The 21000-nt window shown below is 50.0% G+C and overlaps 6 protein-coding genes across 6 annotated transcripts; 1 reads left to right on the top strand and 5 right to left on the bottom strand.

Annotated features, from left to right (window-relative positions):
* Positions 1 to 212: 212 nt before the first annotated feature.
* On the bottom strand, positions 213 to 1668 carry N7457_005840 (questin oxidase family protein; the record flags this gene model as incomplete). The annotated part of the gene is made up of 4 exons (XM_057176884.1): positions 213 to 982; positions 1041 to 1168; positions 1231 to 1376; positions 1462 to 1668. The coding sequence occupies 4 exons, from the start codon at positions 1666 to 1668 to the stop codon at positions 213 to 215; spliced, it is 1251 nt and encodes a 416-aa protein (XP_057031186.1).
* A 287-nt stretch (positions 1669 to 1955) lies between these two features.
* On the bottom strand, positions 1956 to 4243 carry N7457_005839 (GABA permease GabA; the record flags this gene model as incomplete). Its single annotated transcript, XM_057176883.1, has 14 exons — positions 1956 to 2161; positions 2186 to 2264; positions 2321 to 2468; positions 2519 to 2647; positions 2708 to 2785; positions 2839 to 3040; positions 3093 to 3150; positions 3200 to 3228; positions 3280 to 3393; positions 3444 to 3558; positions 3612 to 3853; positions 3925 to 3994; positions 4056 to 4089; positions 4158 to 4243. The coding sequence occupies 14 exons, from the start codon at positions 4241 to 4243 to the stop codon at positions 1956 to 1958; spliced, it is 1590 nt and encodes a 529-aa protein (XP_057031185.1).
* A 1278-nt stretch (positions 4244 to 5521) lies between these two features.
* On the bottom strand, positions 5522 to 6703 carry N7457_005838 (F-box protein; the record flags this gene model as incomplete). The annotated part of the gene is made up of 1 exon (XM_057176882.1): positions 5522 to 6703. The coding sequence occupies one exon, from the start codon at positions 6701 to 6703 to the stop codon at positions 5522 to 5524; it is 1182 nt and encodes a 393-aa protein (XP_057031184.1).
* A 2223-nt stretch (positions 6704 to 8926) lies between these two features.
* Positions 8927 to 10078, bottom strand: N7457_005837 (uncharacterized protein; the record flags this gene model as incomplete). The annotated part of the gene is made up of 1 exon (XM_057176881.1): positions 8927 to 10078. The coding sequence occupies one exon, from the start codon at positions 10076 to 10078 to the stop codon at positions 8927 to 8929; it is 1152 nt and encodes a 383-aa protein (XP_057031183.1).
* A 1024-nt stretch (positions 10079 to 11102) lies between these two features.
* Positions 11103 to 15631, bottom strand: pex6 (AAA family ATPase peroxin 6; the record flags this gene model as incomplete). The annotated part of the gene is made up of 3 exons (XM_057176880.1): positions 11103 to 11550; positions 11626 to 15364; positions 15433 to 15631. 3 exons carry the CDS (start codon positions 15629 to 15631, stop codon positions 11103 to 11105), a joined length of 4386 nt encoding a protein of 1461 aa, XP_057031182.1.
* A 2579-nt stretch (positions 15632 to 18210) lies between these two features.
* Positions 18211 to 20939, top strand: ace1 (putative C2H2 transcription factor (Ace1); the record flags this gene model as incomplete). The annotated part of the gene is made up of 4 exons (XM_057176879.1): positions 18211 to 18718; positions 18793 to 19366; positions 19419 to 19694; positions 19754 to 20939. The coding sequence occupies 4 exons, from the start codon at positions 18211 to 18213 to the stop codon at positions 20937 to 20939; spliced, it is 2544 nt and encodes an 847-aa protein (XP_057031181.1).
* Between the last annotated feature and the right edge of the window lie 61 nt (positions 20940 to 21000).

Raw genomic sequence — 21000 nt, 5'->3', positions numbered from 1 at the left:
AGGTTCCTCATGTCCACGGCTGCGTTTCCCCGGTGCAAACATCCCAAACATTCAACGCGTCAACGGCGTGTCATGTGACCATTACAGAACTATGTATCAATTTGAAGGTTGATGATGGAGGACAGATCATGGATTGCTGTGTTTTTTGTACAATTACTCATTAAATCGTGGATATACTATACTAAATGGAGAGATGGACAGAAAAATGGAGCCTAGAGCTCAAATCCGACAAAATTGCCACCCCAACCCGTGAACTCGGTGACAAATCGCACAGCAGCTTTCAAGAAGAAGGTATCAGAATCACCCCAGGTTGCGGCCATTTCTTTCAAGGCTCGGGTGGTCTTAACAAAGTGCGCATCTGTTGAGAAGTCTCCAGTAACGGCTCTCTCAGCAACCCAACCCCAGTTTTTCCCATCCAGATTGTAATTCCGGATTTGGTCCATCTTGATCTCAGGTCGCTGCTGTGCGACATAAATACCGAGGGTAACCAACCACCATTGTCGGAGAAGACTGATTTGGAACTGGGGAGGAATGAAGGGCAACATAACTCGGACAGCATGGCTAGTTGCGAGAGTCGAAGCGAAGAACCAATCGTAGTGCCCAGTCGAGTCGCCGGCAGTGCTCCCTACAAGCAACGCAGCTACAAGCTCCTGGCTTTCGCGGAACTGCTCCATCGGGTTCTCAATGCTCCATGCCTTCCAGTGGTTGAGAAGCACGGCGTTGCGGCTGACGAGAAGGGTGTTGAGATTGTTGCCGCCAGGAGCAGAGAAGAGGCCATCCAAGCCCTTATCATCCCGTACGTGGTTGAGAATTGCAAATACTGATTTTTCTTCATATGACGTTTGCTGTTGCGAGTGCTTGGGGTCCTCCAGGGACCTGTAGATTTCATTATGGCACGTTGCGGCAAGGCCGAGGGCTTCCATGCCGAGTTCACGGCTGTTCATCTCGAAGGCATATGCAAGGTGAACGAGTGGCAATCCCACTATGGAAATGGTTAGTATAGGCAAAAGGAACGCTTTCTGGGGAGCAGCAAAACCTACGAGAAGCCATAATTGAATCGAAGACGGGCTCTTTGCCGTCGAATAGGTACTCGGTCACGACTTCCTTCCAGTCATAGCCGAGGTTCACCATCTCGTCTTCAAAGAAATTTACAAAAGCTCGGTCGAATCTATTGGAAATTAGAGGAGTTCAGAAAGGAAGGAAGGCCAAGATAGGCCTGTGTAGACTCACTCTCGACGCCCTAAATGGTTTTTCCAGTCAAGAGTGGTGACTTCTGCAGGCGAGTCATTCCATTTGACCAAATCAAGGACTTTTTTTTCGTAGATTCGGCTCAGAATATCTGCGTCTGCGCCTTGGAGAAAGGAAGAGCTCAAGAGCTTTAAACGGGTTAGTATCTCGGGCCAATGACGACACTTTCATGCATAAAAATCTCAGGTTATGAGATCTATACCAGGTACTCACCTGCATTATCTGATTAGGAACTTCCCGACTGTCAAACAAGGAGTTTTCGACATGGTTCAGTTTCAGAAGATACTTCAACGCCCGGGCCGGCTTTTCCTGAGCTGTATCTGTATCATGGATCTTGACTGACGGCAAATCGATTGCCTGGGGTGGTGAAGATGAGAAGAGGCCAAAATTTGGCAATGAAGGCCACCGAACAGTAAACATTTTGGCGATAGGTGAGGTAGTTAATGTTGGATTCGATGGGATTGTTGGGAAGACATCACGTGTAAGGAAAGTGGTATGACGTCGAAAATTTTGGGTTATCAATCTGATCACATGACGATGGGCCAATCTACATGTATGCACCTAGTACAAATGAATGAGGTGTAAATGACTATAAGATGGCATTGTGAATGGTCGAAATTCTTACACAGATAGTAAATAGTGTACTTCAAAAACTTATTCTGCTAAAAGGTTGCATTGAGCTTAGTCTATCATAGCCCTCTATACTTCTATTTCTTATGCTGTTCAACGAATGGAATAGGCTGTTCATGTTGAGGACCAGCCTCTCCGTTGAAGACTTCAACTTCGATACGGGGACCGACGAAATTCTTGCGTCCGTCCACAATCCACTGGAAGGTGGAAATGACAAAGACGATGCCAAATGCTGCAACACAATAGTCTGTCATAGCCGACACATTAGCCTTATTCTTTAGCACTAGACAGATGATACGTGACTTACTCATGCTGCTACCAGTAGCTGGCAACTCAGGGGGGAAGAGGAAGAGGATGGTAGTCAGGGAGATATATGCCAATGAGATCTGAGGGAGTCGGGTCAGTAATGGTCTTCGCGCAGCTCACGGGACAGGTGTCATACAAGGTTGATGGTCCAACCGAACCATTCTGGCAAGTTGAAAGAGCGTTCGGGCAGCATTTTCCGTCCTCGGGCGCAGTTCACTGCGATTGGCATTCCATATGAGATATCAAGCAGGACTACGGATGCCGAGACAATAGCGTTGAAGGCGCTGGAATGTATTAGCATGATCCATGATATAGGAAATATAGCATTGCTTACCTGGATGAGCCCAAGAAGATACATCCGAAGATAGTCACAAGAGCCAGGTTCAGGTATAGAGAATTAAGGGGAACTTGGAGCTTAGGGTGAACACGAGAGAAGAAAGGAGAAGCGGGGAGACCGCCATCACTAGAGATATTATCAGTATGATGGCTGACAGTAAGGGCCAGGATTCACAGGGTGACATACCGCGCGAAGGCATAGATCATACGACTGCTGGTGGTCATGATAGCGGTTGCTGCGAAGAGGACACAGACGAGTGGGAAGCTTGAGAAGAGGTTAGTATATCAAGGAGATAGCGGGGAATTGGTGGAATATACATCAGGAGACAGATAGCTCCCGCATTGCTTGAGGTGGCATTCTTCAAAATTGCAAGGAGTGGAGTTGCTGCAGAATCAATGATTTTGTTGATATCGCCAGCCACAAAGAGCAGGACAACAAGGAAGATCGTGCCAGTGACAGTACCAATAACAACACAAGCAATCATAATCTTGGGTCCCTCAATAGAAGGGTTGGGGATTTCTATGATCTATTAGCCTCGAATTTCCATCCAGTTGGAATCAGTTCAAGCTACCTTCAATCATGTGGGCAACACCATCAAAGCCAGTGACACCGAGGCCTCCTTGTAGAAGCTATGGAAAGGTTAGAGATATTCATCGGTTTTCGCAACAATCAACATACCCCGAGCAACCACGCAACGCCATCAGGCCCTATGAAGGTCAGTTTCAGAATCGGAGACCATGATGATAGAACCAACTTACATCCTGTTCTGTTGATGAAATCGGTGAAGACAAATTCCGCTGAGTTATAATCGGGCGAAGCACATGCAAGGACGGTGATACAAATGACGGCAAATCCAGTCAGAGACCAGGTGACTGATAACGATTAGCAAAAGTTATTGACAGCTCGAGACAAGGTATCTCACAGGCACCCTTGGTAACATAAGGCAAGACGTTATTAAGGAACGCATTGATCAGAAAGGCAACGATGTTGTATCCGAGATAGATCAGGAATTGGTGCCAGCGCTCGGAGGTATAATTCTGATTTAGAAGGTCAGTCGACGGGGCCAACATTACAGGCAAAGACGACCTACCGGGTTCATAAGAGAGATGACACCCAGGATGAGCTCACTACCCAAGAGACCACCGGTTGCGACCAGCGCAACCCAGCCAGAGCAGTTCACCCAGCCGGTGATCCAGGACAGAATTGGCATGCAACTTTTCCAGGAAGTCACAGCGACCCAATGATACTGGCCTCCGGCGGTGGGATAGGCGGAAAGAAACTCGGCCAGAGAGGTGGCCATGCATAAATTACAGATACCGGCAGTAACGAGACCTGCATACGGAGTAGAATCATGTTAGCGCTGTGCGGTGGAAATTGACTCACGAAGCCGAGCCGATACATACCCCAAACGACACTAGCACTGCCTCCCGAGGGTAAACTGAGCGATAAACTTGCGGATAAAGCGGTCCATGACTATGCGGTATTAATTGGGGGTTTCTGGGATATTGAGCATGCTGTCGATCGCGTGACATACATTTAGAATGGCAAAAGCAAGACCCAGCATAGATCTATCAGAATGAAGACATAGCAATGAGCATAATCCAAAAAGGTCTCCAGGGTCAATTGCAACACATACATTAATGAGAAATTCCGCTTCAACTCAGACTTATGGCCCATCTGGGCCAGTTGCGCATCATCACTGTTGTACTCTGATTTATCCATGGCGAAAATGATATCCCACGATCAACGGATGAAAAATGAAAGACCCAACCCCAGCGAAACAGGCACATTATGAATGCCCCGAAACGACATGACGAAAGAGTATCGCGTATCATTTTCCGTTGCCAATGCCGATTCTCTCCACAGCCCTCCCCGCGGGGGAAACCGAGTCCAGAGAGGCGTTAGGTAACGAGATTGGGGTACGTAGATATCCAGGCAAACCGAAGCGATAACTCGCCGTGGCCTTGATTGGTGCGATGGACCGAGAACGGCAGGCCCAGCCAGTGACAAGCGACACGATGATCGGGCCAGTGCAGACCCCTGTCGCGTTGCGGACTGCTGATCCATGGCTCGCGGCGGCAGCCCCAGAGCTTGTGTTGCAGGGGGGCTTCTGATTGGCTGGTGGGGGATCCACCTGGATTACCTGGCGCGGGGGAATGTAACTGGGGGAGACCGACGATCTTTGGAGATGGCGGATTGCGACTTTATACAAGACGAATATGCAGAATAGATGCGGGATAAATAATTCCACAGGACTTGGCGAGCGCTACGGGCTTGATCTAGTGGCGGACTCTGTCCTTGTCTCAGCGTTTGCGACCGAAATTGGGTGTTGAGACTACCTGATAGGGGACTTGCATGTGGAGCGGTGGGGATAAGGGGTTATCTCTCCCACGGTCTACGGAGTACAAATCCTCCTTTGTCAGGATGTCTCTTTCTCTCACCGGGCATGTTTCTTATCCTCCATCTACAGAGTACAGGTGCAATCTAATATATTCCACCCCCATGTGGCAGGGATAAGCATATCATCAGTGCAGCTGCGATCCTTTCCTGGTCAATTGAAACCCAGGTGTCCACTGTACCCGGATGCTTCGTTACGCCACAATATAATATGGATATATACCTACTCTCAAAGCGTACCCTATGGGTACTCACCGGAACACAAGAAATTCCCTAGTCGGATAAGACACCACAGCATTCCCGTTTTCAGACATGGCAAATAAAAAGTGAAAAGTGAGATAAAATAGTAGTACAAATGAAGCGAGACAAAAAACGAAGTGAATTGGCGAGATGCGCCATGTGTTTTCATTATTTCGGCCCACGTTGATAAACGTACATGTCCGGCGTAACCCCCCACCAATGCCCCTCCTCACCATCATCCATACGCCTCTCTTCCTCCCCCTCTGTAGTTGTCAAGAATGAATCCTCTCAGTTCGGTCAACCAACTGAATCAAAGGATTCATGAAAAACCCAGGCCCCACTTGGGCGCTGGAAAAGAGTCGTCTACTGCTCGCCGGAACTTCCGGCGTGCATCAGAGCCCAACCCCCGAGGCACTCATTCCGCAGATGATCAAGCAGCTCAGGGAGTTCCCACACCCGGAACGCACGACGGAAGAGCACGACCCCTCGCTCCAGACTGGTGAGATTCGGATCGAGCCGCAGCATCTGCATTTGGCGCGTGTTCAGCAATGCCAGGTTCGGGTGCGTGATCATGGCAGCACAGCCGCGGCACGAGCGCATGATCTTGCGCGTATTTCCATACGGGACGACAAATGTCCGAATCGAAATGCCAGCGCTGTGTACGTGAACGTGGGGGTACTTTGTGACCAGCGGAGAACGCAGCTCGGCAGGAGTCAGAGGGTCCAGCGAAGCAGAGCGGTAAATGTCAAGGTGGCTTCGGATCGTGAATGTCTCCTCATTAGGGTCAGAACCTCCCTGCAGTGTGTCGGGTCTTGGTGAGTAGGCTTCGACATGACGTCTGATAGCGTCGCGAGTACCATACAGCTCAAGTCCTTTGGCGAGCGCAACCTTGATGGGAACGACCCAGGCACTTTGGTCCCGGGAGCCGAGGTTTCTGACACTCAGGCCGGGGATATAGATAGGTGTCAACTTGGTGACTTCGATCGCAGGAAGACCGAAGGTAATTGCTGCCTGTTGGATGGGGAGACACCAATATGCATGGTTGTATTGCATGCATGGCTGACAGACACGCTCCATCGTCGCAAGGAAGATGCGAGAGCAGGATTCGCCGCATGACACGCACTGGGAGCAGCGAAGGGTGGCTTTGATCTGTGCGATGGACCACTCTCGCTGGATGTAACTGTTTCGGAGGAACTTCGGCATGTCCGGCGCCCACTGCTTCAAGAACGGGACAGGGCTTTGCTGAATAAGGACATTGGCGGTGCGGCTCACATATGAGAAGCTGATGGCACTAGGTAAATCCAGCTTCTTGATAATCAAGTCCATGATTTCGTTCGGGAGGGCTCTCAAGTCTCCGAGGTCTTTCGTGCCTTCCTCTTCGAAATTGATCCTCGCTGGGACGGGCCACTGTTCAGCCTCGAGGTCACTGGGAAACAAGGAGTGGACAAGTTCCGGGGAAAAGACTCTCAGTGCCTCTCCGGTCTCCAAGTTATTGGCAATATCCCGTTGCCGGGCCATCAAATCAGCATCCATATTGAGATACATTCTGAGGAGGTGATGTGTGGGCACAAGAAAAGTGTGAGATGCGGTATGTCGAAGACGAGATGGAAAGGTATGCGTCTGTTTGGGGGCTCAACGCAGACCTGTGGTCTCAGTGCAAGTAAAGTGCGAGATGCGGTATGTCGAAGACAAGATGGAAAGATACGCGTCTGTTTGAGAGTTCGACGCAGACTGGTGGTCTGAATACAAGAAAAATGCGAGATGCGGTTTGTCAAAGACGAGATGGAAAGATATCCGCCTGTTTGGGGGGTGGACACAAACCTGTGGTCTCAGTGAAAGTAAAGTGCGAGATGCGGTATGTCGAGGAAAAGATGGAAAGAAACGCGTCTGTTTAAGAGTTCGACGCAGACCTGTGGTCTGAGTACAAGAAAAGTGCGAGTGGCGGTATGTCGAAGACGAGATGAGAAGATACGCGTCTGTTTGGGCGTTCGAGCAGACCTGTGGTCAACTGGGAAAGACCTATCGTGCAGACGGAGGTTGATATCTGATCGACGACCTTACAGCCTGGGGTAATGAATCGCACTATCTTCTTAGGAACGAAAGATGAGAAAAGAGGGAAGTTATAGAGGCCCAGGAAGTCAGAAAAAGTACTGTGAGAGTTGGAACAACAGACACGAGACTTCTGTGAGGCGTCACTACTTTTTTCACCTTCTACGACATCACCTATTCGAGGGCAACGTCTATCTACAGTATCTCTGCCGAGTGAGGGCCATTCAACCATCGGCACTATTTTTTGAAAATGGAAACTAAGTATCCTTCCAAGTCTTAGAGCCAACTGGCTATGTAATCATAATCCGTTATTCATATTCATCAAATCGAAACACAGTATGTCATATACTAGGGCTTGTTCTGTCGTCTAGCGTGTAGTCATTCCCGACGCGTTCAGATTCTTTTTTCGCGTTGGCAATCTTGATGCTTGGGATGACATGCTATTTCTAGTTATTACCTATTTTCCCTTGGGAAGTTCAATATTGCAAGCTAAGTATTGGTGAACTACTAGTCGACGCGTGGCTAAACCTCTGGTGTCCATAGGGAGCATTATTTTCACTAGCCTATATACCCAGCAACGAGCCTGCCAGCGCTGATCCATGCAGGGATGATGATTGGGCTTGTGATAGAATGAGAAGGCACAATCAAGTCATACAGAAAGAATTGCCACAAATAGTGCTTTATGCTTCTTTGTCATTATCGTGCTGGATGGAGGCGCAGATATCTCAGGCAAATCCAATGCAGATTGAGTATAAGTAGATGACCGCCCAGCTACCTTAATGATATAGCGCTGGCAGCCTGAAATGCATTTTTAGGCTGTCCAGATATTCTCTATCATGGCTATTTGGAATACCTTTGGCAGTCCTGCCATCCAGATATATAATCTCGATGATTACTTTGAGGACTCCTCGTGGCACCTGCACTTGGAACATATGGCTCATTCCCCTTGCATAAAGATTCTGTGTTTCAGGGTTTGTCTATATGAATCGAAGTCCAGATAAAGCCATCCGGGAGCTGGAATTGAGTATTATGAGGCTAAGCAAGTCAGTGAATCCATTTGAGTCCCAGTTGCCAGCTTAAATTGACTTCTGAACAGGGTTGATGTGGTCAACCGTGAAAGAACAGTGAACAACTCCAGCGCCTGCGATGTTCTTTCGACCAATCTTGCTATAAATGACGATGCAATTTTATACTTGAACACATGATATTAGGGCTACTTATTGGAAGACAAGGATGGGATCAGCAAAGGAAAACCGTGATCCCAGTGGGAAGGGGACTTTTCTATATTTATTTGCTATATGCTCTCCATCACTCAGAGGCAAAATTTCCCCGTCAGCTTGCTATCATCGTCTACACCGGTACTGTCAAGCCTTTCGTGGATTACCTATCAGAGATGACTGACCATATCGAGAAGGCTTGCGAGAAGATATATATACTATGATAAATACACTGTCCACATCGTCGTCAGGATGTTGGATAGATAAAAATGTGAGCCTAACAAGCAAGCCTCAATAAGCCTACGATGAAGAAAGCTCCGACCTGTTAATGATGTCTCCACACAGCTTTCCAAACTTTCAATTCAGCAAAATATCTTCTCAATTTCCATTATCCCTGACAGGGAAAGCCTGTTAACCTGCTAAAAAGAACAACTCCATCACCGGCTACACAACTTCCTCTCCGAATACCCCGATCTCACTTTTCCCTCAGTTCCACCTTGCATTAGTTCTGATTCTGCATCTGGTTGATCAAATACCAGGATGCAATGCAGTCTCCCAAGATATGACGACACATCTCTCTTCGAGACCGGGCACAAAAGGCCCGGCGGTACATCACTACATCAAACTCGATCTCATCGATCTCAGGGGAAAGCCCCATGAGTTCCAATTGGTGGGTGGTGAGGCTGTCCAGGGACAATTCCAGAATCGCTCGACAGGCTCCGCACCAGAAGATTTCCAACTCATGCTCTCCTCGAGGCACCACTTTGGCCTCCATGATGAAAAACAGAAAGTTCTCGTCGATATCGCTTGGCTCCACGATCAAAGGTTTGCGCAATTGCGTCGGAGTAGGAGGCTCCAAGGATGTCGCGCGGATAATATCTTCCATGCTCATATCTTCCTCATCGTCAGGACCTGCGGCATTGTCATATGTGTCCAGAAACCCTTCCGCCGCATTCTTAATGCCTTGTCGCGACCCATACAAGTCAAGAGCAGTTGAAAGGGCTGATTTGATAGGAACCAGCCAGGCGAAAACAGCGCCATCATCCCCTCGTGGGTCGTGGATCGGGTCAATGTTGTCAAAGTCATTGATATCGAGGGCGAAGATCTCCATGATATCGTCCAATGGATAACAATGATAGGCCCGGTTGTACCGCGCGCAGCCGATACAGATTCTCTCCAATGTGGGTAGGAAGAGATGGCCACAAGTTTCCCCGCATGAGACGCATTTGGACCTTCGGAGTGCTGCTTTCAACTGTCCAATTGACCATTTGCCTTCGGTCTTTGTCATTTGCAGTATCTCTGGCATTGCAGGTGCCCATCGTTTGATGAAGTCCAGTGGGCTAGCTCGTTTGACGGTATGGTTTGCTTCATGGCAGCTGAGAGAGAAGTTCATCGTGTCTCGCAAGTTGAGGTTATCGATAATCATGTCGATGATTTCCTTTGATAAATGGTCTAAGGTGCCAAGTCCATGACACTCGCTTTCCTTCCAAACACGACCTTGTTGGTGTAATTCATTGAGGGGTCCTTTGTATTCAGAGGCACTGAGTGGGGAGACTGATTCTTCTGAGACCATTTTCACGAGGTCATCATTAGACCAGTCGCTTAAATCTGGCCGCTCCGTCGGAAGCCTTGTTTGGCTGTTTAGGTGCGACATGATGAGAGATGACATGGTGAGACGACGCTGCGACCCAGGTGAGGTTTAAACGAAACAACGGTAGGATGGAAGCCAGGTTGAATAAGGAAGCGATATTCGTTTCGGACGCCTGGTCAAGGACTGTTTCTTCAATGATGTGTCACTATTTCGGAGGGAGCAAGGTATGCTTCTATCAATGTCAATATCAAATCACCGGTATGGTGAAGATTTCTGATGGCTTACATCGGTAACCTTGATGCCTATCACGAACAGAACTCTCAAGGATAGAGAATATCTCCAAGTTGAAGATGGAGTTACGACGATCAAGGTGTGGCCGATGAGAGATGATGTATGGAGGACGAGGTAGAGAAGGAAGAAGAGAGGTCTATAGGAGCGGTATTTATATCTCATAGAAACAGGACAAACACGGCGCCTGGAGGGGCCAACATAAAGCTTTGGTCTGATCATTGCATCCATAGAGTATTGAGTCAAAATCTACACACATACGCTGGAATGAGAGTCTCTCGGCAAGGCTACGAGGTGTCAGATATGTATATTCGAGGCTTGCAGAAAGGTAGATAATGCCGATCTAATATCCATCGAGGCGGGGGACATTTTTACGAAGAAAAGACATTCTAACGAAGGCGTCTGGCTTTCGGGTGACCATTTCAATTCGATTCGAATTTGCTTCCAGGATATCTTACTATATCACTGAGAGCACCCCAAACCGTACTATCTGATTGATCATGGGTCTTTCGAGTGGTCTTGTAGAAAGTTGTTTTTTGCAGATATCTTCTCCCTTTCTCAAGATTCATATAGAATAGCTTCAAATGTGGGAAACGCTTTAATCAGGAACCACAAGATACAACACACAGTAATCAGCGGTGCCGAAGGTGGTCTAAACCCAAAGAACAAAGCGAATTCGATTATCAATGTACAGATGAACGAAAGGTATATCAAATCAGCATACTAGATACAAAGGCCATCTCGCTGGCTAGCTGAACAATGCGGGCACGCTAAAATATACGGAATGTGCCAGTCCCCTCTATTCGACTTCCTCCATGGGGTTCCTCAAATGATCAGTCCGGACGATGTAATCATCGTCGTCGTGATCTCCATTGACTCTATCCGCGATATCATCGTCATCGCCATCAACGGATCCCTCAGATTCCGCACCAGTGAGGGATCCCTTGCCCTTCTTGCTGACGCTCTTTCCTTTTCCTTTGCTGCTGGTTGCTGAGGTGCCACTGGCGCTGCGGACAAGACCGCCGGGCCGCTTGTTCGGGCCTTTAGTGCGGTTGGTGGAGCCGCCTGATGTGTTGATGTCACCATTGGGGACTGGTGACTCGATTGGTGTCATTGAATCGTCTAGGGTGAATGCCTCCATTGCCTCGGCGATTGTTTGAGGTGCGGCGGCTGTGGAGTCTTGCTTTGATTTGTCAACGGCTTCGAATGTCTGACGGATACGCTCGAAGTGTTCAAGTTCCTTGGCGCTGTGGGAGGTTAGTCTCATCATGTTTTATCGAAAGGACACTGGGGGTAAGGTGGGGAAGAGGGTAGACACATACCTAACACTGGGGACGAGCTCTCCTTGCGCAGACAGGAAATCCTCCTCCATGACCATAACATTTACATCTTCCTTTGTGGCGAGGTGATCGAAGAACCAAGCAGTGCTGACGGGGCCATTAGGCAAAGTCTTAATCTTTTCATCGACCGCAGTGGCCTTCCGGGTGATGGCTTTCAGCATGGCATCAGAGCACAGCGCATATAAATCAGCACCAGTATAAGTCAAAGGAAGCTGTTCCGCAACACGGTCAAGCGAGACCTCGGGGTGGAGAGCGAACTTGCGAGTCAGAGCCTCGAGGATGGTGGCCTGCTTCCTGTGTGTATCGGAGACGCCTAGGTAGAGCATCTTATCGAAACGACCAGGGCGGAGAAGTGCAGTGTCAAGTAGATCGGGACGATTAGTCGCGCCAATGACGAAGACACCACCACTGTTCTCCTCGCCGCCATTCATTCCATCCAGCTCTGCGAGCAGCTGACTGACAATACGATCCATAACACCACCGCTGTCTCCCTGGTTACCACGCTTGGGCGCAACCGAATCCAGCTCATCAAAGAACACAACGCAAGGACGAGCATCCCGAGCGCGTTGGAACACCCGTCGTACGTTGGCTTCAGATTCACCAATGTACATGTTAAGTAGCTCGGGACCCTTAACGGAGAAGAAGTTGAGGGAGAACTCGGTGGCAATAGCTTTGGCAAGCAGGGTCTTTCCAGTACCGGGTGGACCGTAGAACAAGATACCACTGCGCTTCTTCATGCCCTTGGCGAAGAGCTCGGGTCGCTCAAGCGGCAGTTGGATAGTCTCGACCAAGGCATCCTTGACATTAGTTAATCCACCAACATCGTCCCAGCCGACATTTGGGATCTTAGGTGCACCGATTGAATCGGCAAAGTTCTTTCGCGCGGCTTCTACAGCAGCGTCGAAGTCTGCCTTCGTCACACCTCGTGCGCCATCGCCTCCTGCCAGCAGGACGTCTCGGACAAACACATCCGAGCCCGAAATCTTCTTGCTGGCCTCTGCCAGACCTTCGAGGCGAGCTGTTCTCGCCCCGGCAGCTCGTTCCACAACATCGACCAAGTCTCCTGCAACCAGGGCTGCAGTCTTCAGAGCTACAGTTCCCAATTCCACATCCGCGGACAGTTTAATACTGCGCTCTGCGACGGCATTTCGAAGGATTCCTTCACGCTCTTTCTCTTCTGGGGCGCCCATCTCGAACTCATGGGTGATGAGACTGCGGATGCCTTCCGGAATGGTTTCAACATCCGTGGTGGTGGCGATAACAACTCTGGCATCGTGGAGGATATCGGTCATTGCAGTAACGATGCGATCCGCAGTTAGAACCTCAATGTGCTTGATCAGCAACGAGGTGCAGTTTGCTCCGCAGTGGAAAGCCCGTTCCGCTCGAGCCTTGAGATATGCCTCGGTCTTGACATCGCCGCCGTTCGCACCGCCTTCTGTCAAAATGTCGTACGCATCGATAGGGAATGTGTGGAGGCCAATATCCGCGCACGCCCGGGTTGCGACGGTTGCCTTGCCAATATGTCTCTGCTGGGATCTAAGGAGAATAAATACAGGCTTCATTCCCAGTTGAATAGCGCGAGGGCTTGTGGCAGCAGACATCAAATCACGGAGTCGCTCCTGCAAGGGTGGGACAAAGGATTGAGGTGGGTCGGCAACAATACCATGAGGCGAAGGGATATCATGAACGCTCTTTGGGATTGTCTTGACGCCTAGCCAATACTCCCATCCGTTGTTTAAGACGCCGGGAACACGGCTCACGGCGCTTCCGGCCTGAACCATGCGAGTAGTTGCCGGATCAAGAACAGCGACTCCACCCCACTGGTCTTCGCCTGTTTCCTCCACCTCCTCTACGGAAATGGGGGCTACCTGCCCGACACGGAACCAGGCAACGCCAACTTTGCGGGCTCCGCCATTGTTGGAATTGGAATTCTGGCCTAGACGGGCAGTGATATCATCCTCCTGGTTGGCACTGTCACCGCCAGCGGTTCCAGAGAATACAGCTCTACCAAGCCCTTCATCCACGCTAATTCCGACCAGATCGCCACTTTTGAGAATACGTCGGCGCGACTCAAAGTACTGTTTGAGCCCTGCAAACAAAGCTGGCTGAAGAACCCGGTCCATTGAGAGAGGAGTAGAAACTTTCAGCAGTGTGACTTCCTTTGCCAAAGGCGGGTTCTTGGCAGCGGAGTTCTTCATGTGATGTAAAAGACCAGGTTTCGTAGAATTTGGGGTTGTGAAGTTCATTGAGGATATCCGCAGGTACTTGGGATTTTCAATGTTACCGAGAAGCAATGGCGGGACAAATACCGAAGGTGTCAAACGGTTGGGTGCACGTTGTGAGATGCTAGGTCGACGCTCACCCGAGTGATTAATGGCATACCGTGGCTTAGAGGATGGAAGACCGGAAAGACCAAAAATCTTAACAGGTCGCCAATCCCCTGAGTCTTCTGGAGTATTGTTGAAGCTTCCAAATTGAAGTGAGGCAAACATATTCAGCTGGGGCTCTTCAGTGGCTTCAATTCTGACCCAATCGCCAGAGAAGCACCCGATTTTAGCGAGAGTGCTGATATCGACAAACACGAATGAATCGACATCTTCATCATCGCGAGGGCGGGGGTGTAGCGCTTCATTCGGGACCTGTTGCAGGAGACCCTCCACCTTGAAGGTCTTGCCTCCGCCACGGCCAGGGCGCATTGTCGCCGATGTGAAATTTGATGCCACCGAACCCGGGGTATGAATACTATCTGATCTTCGACCACCAGCTCTAGGGGTCGCCGCAGTCAAGGAAGACATGGCTCCTGATGCTGACTGTGTAAGTTCAGGTGCGCTCAGGGAGATCATATCCTCCAAAGAATCATCTGAGGAGTCACTGATGGAACCTACTGAGCCCTCTGTTTCCGATTCCTCGGCAGCAGACGTGGCCTCCATTTCAGTTCCGCTTTCTCCGGGCTTATCCTCAGCGGCAGAGTAGAATTGTTCATTGGAAGTATCGTCGGCTTCATCCTCGGCCACTTGCTTCAGAAGCGCAGACCTTGAAGGCAGGGTTTGTTGAGCGCGAATTCCTTGAGCACGAGCTTGAACAAGGATAATCTTTGTCGTTGACATCAGCAAGCCTTGCGAAACCGGCTCACAGAATGAGATCCGCGCCGGTGGTGGTGGCGCATGGGTTATGGGATGAGCAGGGAGTGGAAGAGGCAGCACATCTCCAGTATGTACAATGCGCTGAGCTCCCAATGCCTCACGTACTGCTGCAGTAAGACGTTGTTCAGCATCGCCTGTGGCTCTTTTCGAATACTGCTTGGCTTCGGCGGTCTTCCCCGCTTTACCCCAGAGACCATTTGGCCCCTGCGCATTCGTGAAACCACCACCAAATTTGTTCTGGACATCATCATGATTGCGAAGGAGATGTCGCTCTACAGTCACAAATATCGTATCGAGGTGAATTGGGGCGACATCGAGAATCCGAATCTCTACGGAACGGTGAGCCTGTAGGGAGTTGCGTGACGAATCCACTTTCCCCAGAGCTTGGAGGAAAGGCTGGAGTGAGTCAGCCGATTCGGGAAACAGGACGGTCGAGTGTGACATTGGGACTGGCGACCTCTCTGTTGGCTGGATGCGCACTGGGAGTATCGTCCAGGCCTGGTCTTCGACGGAGGTATAGGTCGGGGTATGCGGGGCAATTGCAACATAGAGTACCCCATCGTCGGAAGTCGTGACATCTGATCCGAAGAAACAGAATTGTTAACAGTCATTGCATTGAGATCATTCAAACAGGCTTCCCACTCACCTTGAAGAGCCTGCTGCTGGAAGAGGTCATTCGCTAGATCCTCGGATAATATGCCAACCTTCCCGCGCAACTGGGGATCTAGCGCCAAACGAGCCGCGATGGGCGCCTTATTGTTCAATCGCCGTCTTCCAGCTCTTCTCTTGCGTTGCCGAGGCTGCTGGGAGCTCTGCCCGTACTGTTCGAAGTCCATCGGTGCCATGTCTTGTCCGGTTGCCGTCGGCAAACCAAGCGGGGGAGATAAGGGACGATGTGATGTGGAATGCAATCACCAAACCATCCGGTTAACGAGCGCGCATTAAAGAGTTCTCTAGGGAGACCAGCGACAGATTGATCGAATTACGGAGGTGAGGAGTTCAGGTTCGCCTGATCCAGAATCCGGGGGAAATCAACACGCGGGCATCTCGGCACCGCCCGCCGTTCTGCCATCTCCCGAAGCCGAGGTCCAATCGGCAGGTACAATGCAATCGCATGAAGACATGGATGTAGAGAGAAGACTTGAGAACATTGTGGGTTGTTGGTGCAATCTATATTGGCATCATACTCTAGATAACCCTCTGAGCATGCTCCGGTCGTCTCGGCTTTTGGTCCGATCTTGGTCTCAGCCGTGCTCTTGTGCCATTGGCTATAGTCTGCTTGTGATCGCATGCTACGAGCTTCCCCGGCTTCAAACAACCCCATTTAAATTTTGGTCTATGTAGTGGTCGACTGATAAACCAAATGATGAGCTTATACACCCTGTATTGGGGGGTTTGCTACCTATATGCTTCATGATGGGACCATTGTTGCTCAAGGCAATATATATATGTTCGTCAAATGTCGTAATTCTCTAGGCAGACTCATTTTTCTCTGCCCAATTCCCCGCCAGATCGCAGCATATCTCTGAATAGTAACCCGCCAAACATATTAGGCAGTTGCATATCGCCGGATTATTTTGCAGCCTGCGAGAGTCAGGCCGATAATGGGCGACAGCGTAGGGTATGATGTAGATGATACACCTTCAAGAATGATGTTGACTGATTGCTTTCGCTGGGTGGCTTGTTTCGGCGCAAGACAATTACATGGCCTAGAAGCATCTCTACGATGCGGCTGAACCCAACGACGTACCTACATATAGGTACATGTTCTGAATAGGGCAGATACATCGACGAAACCGTGACTAGGCTCTTGCGTACGATTGGCGTGGATTGCTGTCGCAGACATACAAAGATTCTCGAATTCAGGTACAATGACGAAAAGTCAATTCGATGCTTCAAAGAGTGAGCTTGGTCATAATTTGTAGAAAGCCAGCATCTGTTGATGGACTAACAGGTGGGCTGTGCAGCGGGGAAGAAGAGTCAGATGGGGCGGAGTCGAAGGGAAATGCAGCTTGACAAGGGCCCGATCAGCGCATAATCACAGGCATATGGCCGTTTGAACGGGCGCATTTTCGTCCGATGCAAGTCGAACAAGACCAACGATTGGGCCGGTCACGGAGTACGGAGTACAATGAGCGGTCACAGGCGGCTCAAATGCGCCTTTTGCAGCTCGTATCTGGTGGAGGTCAATAATAGACCGGTATGATTGGTCTGGAACATATATGGACTCCTCCATACGAAGGGATTGAATTAGCCTTGCAAGATCGTCCACAATGACCACTCTTTGTTGGCTGGAGAGTCGTGGACAGTTGGGAGCCAAGGCCCGTGCCAATGTGATTTTTCATAAATTGCATGATCCCAGTTGATGGGTGACGTACGCCGTAGCAGGTAAAAGATTAACATGCTGACTACACCGGATTTGACCGAAGGAGTCGAGAGGGACGCGTCCTCGAAGGTGGGAAATTAAAAAGACGAATGCCTCTTCGTACAGTACGCAGTACCGGTACGGAGTACGGAGTACTCCAGGTGAGGCTCTGGAACGGGACTGCGTTTCCATTTTAAGACGCAGTGGAACCGGTGGAGAAACGGTACAATACCCGCCACGCGGGAGCCACCTGCAGAGGGCTAGACGTGGTGATCGTGGTAATTCTGGTAATTCTGGTTCTGGGTTTACCATACCACTGCTGACCAAGATCTCCTGGGGCCAATCACAGGCCGCAGAATGTGCTCAGCCATCCATAATTCGCAGTCTATACCCTTTCGGTCTTAGCGTCTTCGTCTATCAGGCAGACATCCAACGCATGAGCTCTGAGCCTCCGGAGCCTTCTCTTCCTTGATCCGCTTACTCCCCCAGTGTTCTGGCTTATTCTTCATTTCTTGATCTTGTCTTTTGCTCTATCATCGCTGCCTTCAGTCTAAGGATCCCATAAACAAACCTCGTATCTAGTGGGGCTCACCGCTTGGAACCCAATCTTGAACTTATATCTCGGGGGCCCATCATCTCGGATCCGGGGAATTTGTCTCGTCTTTGGATATCGATACGATTGAAACCCATTCGGGCTGGTGTTATTAAATCATCTGCAAATCCTGCTTTGAATTCCTTCGAACCCCGCACCTGGATTAGGAGTACATGGTCCAGAGACTATCAGTCGATCGCTATCGTGATAGACCCCCCAGTCCTTCTAGCTTCCCAAGTGTGTCGACCTTTGGTTGATACCAACGAGCAGCGGTGCTTTCATATATCGAAAACCCGGCGCAAATCCCAGAGTCTTACATCTCTGACTCGACCGTACGTCACTTCTCGAATCATCTGGACAACCGTCTCCGGTGAGTCATGGCATGGGCCAATCAGCCGCAATCCAACGTTCCTTTCTTGTCCGAATATGTATGCTAAGTTTTGATTGCCGCAGTACCATATCCAATAATGTCTACCGCTCAACCTGAGCCATCGCGGGTGCACCCGCGTCGTCGGCCCGTCTTAAACACTGCCCTTCCCACCTTGTCGAACGACTCGCTTGACTCTAAGATGCGTCTTCAGAAAGGAGAAACTTTTCATACCCCGACTTCCCCTCCCTCGACTGATCGCGATCCTGTCTTGAACGTCCGCTCCCTGCCTCATCGCTCAGTAACATCGTTGGAAGCCCTCGCTGCAGCCGAAGAGCGTATGACCTCCATCCTCGGCCGACTGACTCTAGACTCCACCGAAGATCAGACCGCGCAAGCCACTAGTGACGATAGTATTTTGAAGGGCTTGATGCGCAGTAGCCCAAACTCTATGTCTGATTCGCCGCGTTCCTCAAATGAAGAGGGTCGCAGTATTCCCATCCCAGTGGACGAGAAAAAAGCTCGTCAACAGCATAGTCACGAGTCCGACAGTGGGCTCGGAACTTCCATCAGCAGCGAAGAGGGGCTGGTTGATTTGCAAGATAAAGGTGGGTGCCCCACGACAACAATACAATCATCGTTTGTCCCCTATTGTTCCATTTCAAGCCCTAACAATGAATAGTCAATAATGATATTCACGACAACCAATCCGCCATTACAAGCTCTATTGCAGCATTTGATACTGGTTCGTCGCCAAAACGTCAATTAGGCTCCGTTGCTTGCAAACAAATTGAACGTTTTGTGCTTGTGCCTATATTGAAAGAGCCTCGTCTAAAACCATTCCACTCATTGGTCCGGAGTGTTCCCCAGCGCATTGTCAATAAGCAAATCGTTTGTCTGCGCGATCTCGAGAAAACCCTATTGTGGTTGGCACCTGTGAGTCAATATACTCTTCTATACATTGGGTCATTGGAGTTCTGGTTAAGCTTATTCTTTGGTTCTTTCTTTAAATTCAAGAACTCCGCCACTTCTCGGAATTCTTATCTCAACTTCTGCGAGTTCACCATCCAGTGCTTGCATACTTCGACTTCACACCTTAACGATCGCGATCAACGGTTACCGGCTGATCGACCTTACACTAACGGATACTTCCTTGACCTTGTTTCTCAGGTTCGACGATACGCAGCAATGGTTCGGGCTGAGCGTCAGCGAGTCCAGGCGACTCAGGACTCCAAGTCCGACAAATCCAACATTCGGTATGTATATTCCATCTGCTTTGGACTGCGGGACCTAGCTAACGAACCATAGTCTCGAAACTGCTACCCTAGAAGGTGGTCTATCCAAGAACGGAAAACCAGCCGAACTCGTGGTCATGCAAGACGGAAAGCCAATCTCTTTGGCCACTGGCAAGCCCTACGAGGCGGATGTTGCTGGTGCTACCAAGCGCACCATTACCCTTGACGATGCAGTCGATGAGGGTGTTGAGCGCTCCATGGCACGCCGCAAGAAGGATGCCCCGCCAATGAACATCAATCAGAAGTGTTCCGACTGCGATAAGGTTTTCAAGCGCCCCTGCGATTTGACGTATGTTGTTCTCCTGGCTGGGACTGAAAATAAAAACATGTTTGCTAATTCATCCACAGGAAGCATGAGAAGACGCACACTCGGCCCTGGAAGTGCGAGCACACTGACTGCAATTACCACACCAAAGGTTGGCCCACCGAGAAAGAACGTGACCGTCATATGAATGATAGGCACTCGGACAAGCCTACGCTCTTCAAATGTCAATTCCACAAATGCCCGTATGCTTCCAAGCGGGCCAGCAATTGCAAGCAGCACATGGAAAAGTCCCACGGATGGGTCTATGTCCGCTCTAAGAACAATGGCCGCAATGGCAGCAAGCGCGGTGGTTCTGTCCAGACCACTCCCCAGACTCCCAGTGTGTCTACTCCTGCTTCGAAGGCAACCGACTTTGCGTCTCCGATCCCTGGCCCCAGTCCTTCACCCAGCATCCAGAATTACAACTGGCCCGAAAATCCTCAGTTCAACTTTGCTGATCCTCCTGCACCTGCCCATGGCGAAGACTTCCCACTGTTTGGAGAAGCCTCGCCCTATCTGATGACCGATATTAACTCGTTCCCGACGTCGATGAACCTGACCTCCTTCCAGAGTCAGTTTGAGGCCGGTGACCCCAACGGACTGATCCCAGCCCTTGAAATGCACCGCCAGTCTATGAATTCCATGTCTATTCCATCTGCCGACTCCGTTCCCGACCTGATGGGACCTGTGTCCTTTGATGGATCCCCACTCACCGGTACTGAAAGCATCAACTTTGACTTGGATTGGAGTAACCTAGAGTACCCTAACGAGGACTACACTGCGATGGCTGCGCAGATCCCTCAGGCTCAGTCCTTTGAGGCGATGAAGGGTTACTCGAACGACTACGACCAAATGAACCTCAACCACTGCTCTTTCGATCTTTCGAGCAAGCACGCCGGTCTCTCTCCCGGTGCCCAGGGGAACGCCATGTTGTACTCACCCGACTCTTGCAATGTCGGCGACACCCTCTCCGAGCGATACGAATACGGACTCCAGGCTCAGGCCGACAACGACTTTACGCTTTACAACCAGAGCGCTGCGATGAGTCACGGTGCCCAACCTATGATGCAAACTTCGAGCGACCACTCAGCTCGCTACAGCCAGCCTCCGCAGCACATGTTTCCTTCGCTTGAGCAGGAACGCGTGCTGCAGAGCATGCAGCCCTGGAATAGCCAACAACCCCAGGGACATTATCTGCCCCGCGACATGGATCTAGAATTTATGAAGTAGGGCGAACTCATTGGCTGTCCCCATACTTCTTCCATTTTTGCCTCCTCTTTTGCCTCTTTTT

Source organism: Penicillium paradoxum (assembly GCF_028828445.1).
Source record: "Penicillium paradoxum strain IBT 22861 chromosome Unknown utg000005l_segment0_segment0, whole genome shotgun sequence".
Classification (NCBI taxonomy): Eukaryota; Fungi; Ascomycota; class Eurotiomycetes; order Eurotiales; family Aspergillaceae; genus Penicillium; species Penicillium paradoxum.
The sequence above is the reverse complement of the archived record's forward strand: the minus strand, read 5'-3'. Positions and strand labels throughout refer to the sequence as shown.